Raw genomic sequence first — 3,239 nt, 5'->3', positions numbered from 1 at the left:
TTTTTATTTTATATCATATAATTTATAATCAAGGGTAATTATTATTATTTTGTCACATTAAATAATGTTTTGTATTAAAAATATATTTTTTTTTATGTTCCTTTTGAAAAATGAATAATATACTTAATGTTAATTTAATTTTAAAGGTATATAATAAACAGGTTCATATTACATTTAATACGAATATTATATTTTATAGTTTATCTGTAATGTATCATATTTTCTTGAAAAGATACTTTTCCTTCGTTGTTAAAATATTCCTTGAACTTATCTCTTACAAGTTTGGCATCTTGAGGTGTATAACTTGAAGACCGTTGTAGAGGAACCATTTCACCAATCTGACGCCATTGCCCTTGAATTATATTCCCTGACTCTGTGTCTTCTAAATCAATGTAATTTGCTGAGGTATAATACGTACTAGATTTTTTACGTAAAAAATTATGTAAAACACAGCTTGCCATTACAACTGCATCAACGTTTTCAACACTAATGTTTAATGGTTGTAAGAAAACTCGAAATCTTGTAGCCAAAATACCAAAAGCGTTTTCAACAACCCGTCGCGCTCTAGAAAGCCTGTAATTAAATATGTGCTCATCATGGCCTGCGGTATGTTTTCCGTACGGTTTCATTAAATTTTCCATGAGAGGAAATGCTTCGTCACCAATGAAAACAAACGGTAGTTTATATCCGATTTCAGGTGGACTTTGAGGTGGAGGAATTTTTAACTCGTTGTTTACTAATGACCTGTATAGATCAGTTTCTTTTAAAATTCCGGCATCGGAAACTCGTCCATTTGTACCACAATGCACATAAATAAATTCAAGGTTTGCATTCACCACTGCTAGAAGTACTACACTAAATGTCCCTTTATAATTAAAATAATATGATCCGCTATTTGGTGGTTTTGTGATCAATACGTGTTTCCCGTCAATTGCTCCTAGGCAGTTATCGAAATCCCATAACGTTTTGAAATCTTTTGCCACTTGCTTCCATTCTATTTCTGTTTTTGGTATCTTAAAAAATAAATAAATCTTTATTTATTTGATTATTTCTACGAAATATGATATTAACTACAAAGTAAGTATTATAAAATAAACGTATTTACTAACTACTATAGGATCTACAAAGTATCATAACATATTATTATTAAAGGCTGTATATTTGTAGCAAACTAATTTTGTACAAAAGATAGTATTAAATTGTCAAGACTCAAGATTATATACAAACAAAAAATGTTTACAGTGGTTGGTATAAAAGGTGGTTTATGTTTTAATAGCATATGTATACACCAAAATTTAAGTTCTTTTATAATTATTATTGTTAGCCAAACTTATGGAAAATCTTATATTAAATTATGAATTATACCTACCTACAAAATAATTTGCAAATATTCATGATTTTGACGAATTTTTGTCAATATTTGAACATATAATGCTAATACAAAAAATGTGTGCTAATGTATTCTTATAATTTTTTAATCACTATAAAACTAACTTATGAGGAACTTTGTATTAAACTGTCAAGTATTTGCTCGGCTAAAAAAATTATCGATATTTATAAAAAAAAAAACTAAACAAAAACGAATATTTCAAATGCCTATAAATAGCATTAAAATAACCGAATATTTCGATAATTAAATTATGTAAAGAAAATTTTGAATAATAAAAAATATTTAAAATCGTTTGAGGATAAATCGTTATTGTTACGCAATTTCGTAAAAATTTAAAATTTAAACGCACTTAACATTTTTTTTATAATGATGCTTCGAGTTTTCTCTATAACTACTTGAAGAAAAACTTATGGCAAACTTAGTGTTGAATTTTTTAATCTTAGATATAAACACAAACATTTTAATGATTTTTCAACTACAAAATATTACTTGCAAATTTTAGCAATATTGACATATTTCGTAAAAATTAGAACTTTAAACGCTTTAACTTCAATAAGAATAACTTATAAGGAAGTAAGGAATCTTGTATTAAATTTTCAAGTTTTTTTGTTCATCCAAAAATTTTTTATCGGCACTTCAAAAAAAATTTTTTAGAAAAATCGAAAATTTCAGTCGTCTATAAATAACTCAAAAAAAGTCAAAATATTTTGAAAACTTAACTGTATTTAGATAACACTAATATATGAACCTCTGGTGAAAATTTAAAGTATTGTATATTTTTTAGATTGTTTTGTTACGGAATGAACTACTTATGTGAAACCTTGTTATAATTTTTCAATCCTTAGCTGTAAAATTTGATCGTTTTATACATTTTTAACAACTGAATAATTTGTAAATTTTCAATTTAATAAAATTTGTGAAAATTAGAACTTAAAACAATTTAGAAAATAAAAACACACCATCATTGTAAAATCAATACTAAAACTAAATAACTAAAAAAACTAAAAAAATTGTAAATCTCTTAGTCAAAGTGGTTTTAAAAAATGTCTAGTATCCAAATTCAATAGTAAGTGCCTTTTGCCTTTCTTATATAGGACAATATAGTTTTGCTTTACCTATCGTATATAGGTACCTAATATATTATTATTATTATTTAATTATGATATACAGTTTACAAGTTTTTACTAACCTTTATATATTTTTGTTTTAATACTTCATATATAGCCCAACAAGTTTCAGGAATAATTTTTCCCAGAGCTTGAGCAGATATTGCACATGAAAACTTAAGATCTTCATAGCTCCTACCAGTTGCCAAAAATCGCAATGTTGCTACTAAACGCTCTTCCGCAGAAATACTTTCTCGCATTATGGTATTTTGTTTTTCTATAAACGGTCTAACTAGATCCAACAACTCATAAAATGTATGATTTTCCATACGTAAATAGTTTTTAAAATCTGCAGGTTCATTTGATCGAAGCTCATGTAACAAATTCATATGTGAATACTTTCTTCTCTCCAATAACCACTGCTTTGACCATTTCCTTTTTTTAATTTGTTCGTCTTCATCGTCCACGGCCAGAACAAGAGCAGCTATAACTAGTGCTTTTCTTTTCCTTTCCATTAAGTTGGACATTGTGTGACTCGTAGAAAATTTTGAAAAATATAAAATTTACAATATATGAAAACACAACATTAATACTTCGCACTTAGGAAGTAACTGAACTACTGTGCATAGCGGTGAATAGTTGATAGACAAGTCGATTCGTGTGTGGAGTAGGCAATGTTTGACAACAAATCGACCGATCGGTTTGACGATAAGTTTGTCGATTTATCGTTCCGTGTATGGGAC

General features: G+C 27.3%; 1 protein-coding gene across 1 annotated transcript; it reads right to left on the bottom strand.

Annotated features, from left to right (window-relative positions):
• Positions 1-200: 200 nt before the first annotated feature.
• On the bottom strand, positions 201-3,023 carry LOC111028622. Its single transcript, XM_022307350.1, has 2 exons — positions 2,580-3,023; positions 201-1,013 (listed from the first exon to the last, which is right to left on the bottom strand). The coding sequence occupies exons 1-2, from the start codon at positions 3,021-3,023 to the stop codon at positions 201-203; spliced, it is 1,257 nt and encodes a 418-aa protein (XP_022163042.1).
• Positions 3,024-3,239: the final 216 nt, after the last annotated feature.

This window comes from Myzus persicae, unplaced genomic scaffold, assembly GCF_001856785.1.
Source record: "Myzus persicae strain clone G006 unplaced genomic scaffold, MPER_G0061.0, whole genome shotgun sequence".
Classification (NCBI taxonomy): Eukaryota; Metazoa; Arthropoda; class Insecta; order Hemiptera; family Aphididae; genus Myzus; species Myzus persicae.
The sequence above is the reverse complement of the archived record's forward strand: the minus strand, read 5'-3'. Positions and strand labels throughout refer to the sequence as shown.

Coding starts and splice junctions, on each gene's coding strand:
- LOC111028622 (XM_022307350.1), bottom strand. CDS start 3,023: ATGTCCAACTTAATGGAAAGGAAAAGAAAAGCACTAGTTATAGCTGCT. Junction 1,014..2,579: donor TAAAACAAAAATATATAAAG/GTTAGTAAAAAC, acceptor TTATTTTTTAAG/ATACCAAAAACAGAAATAGA.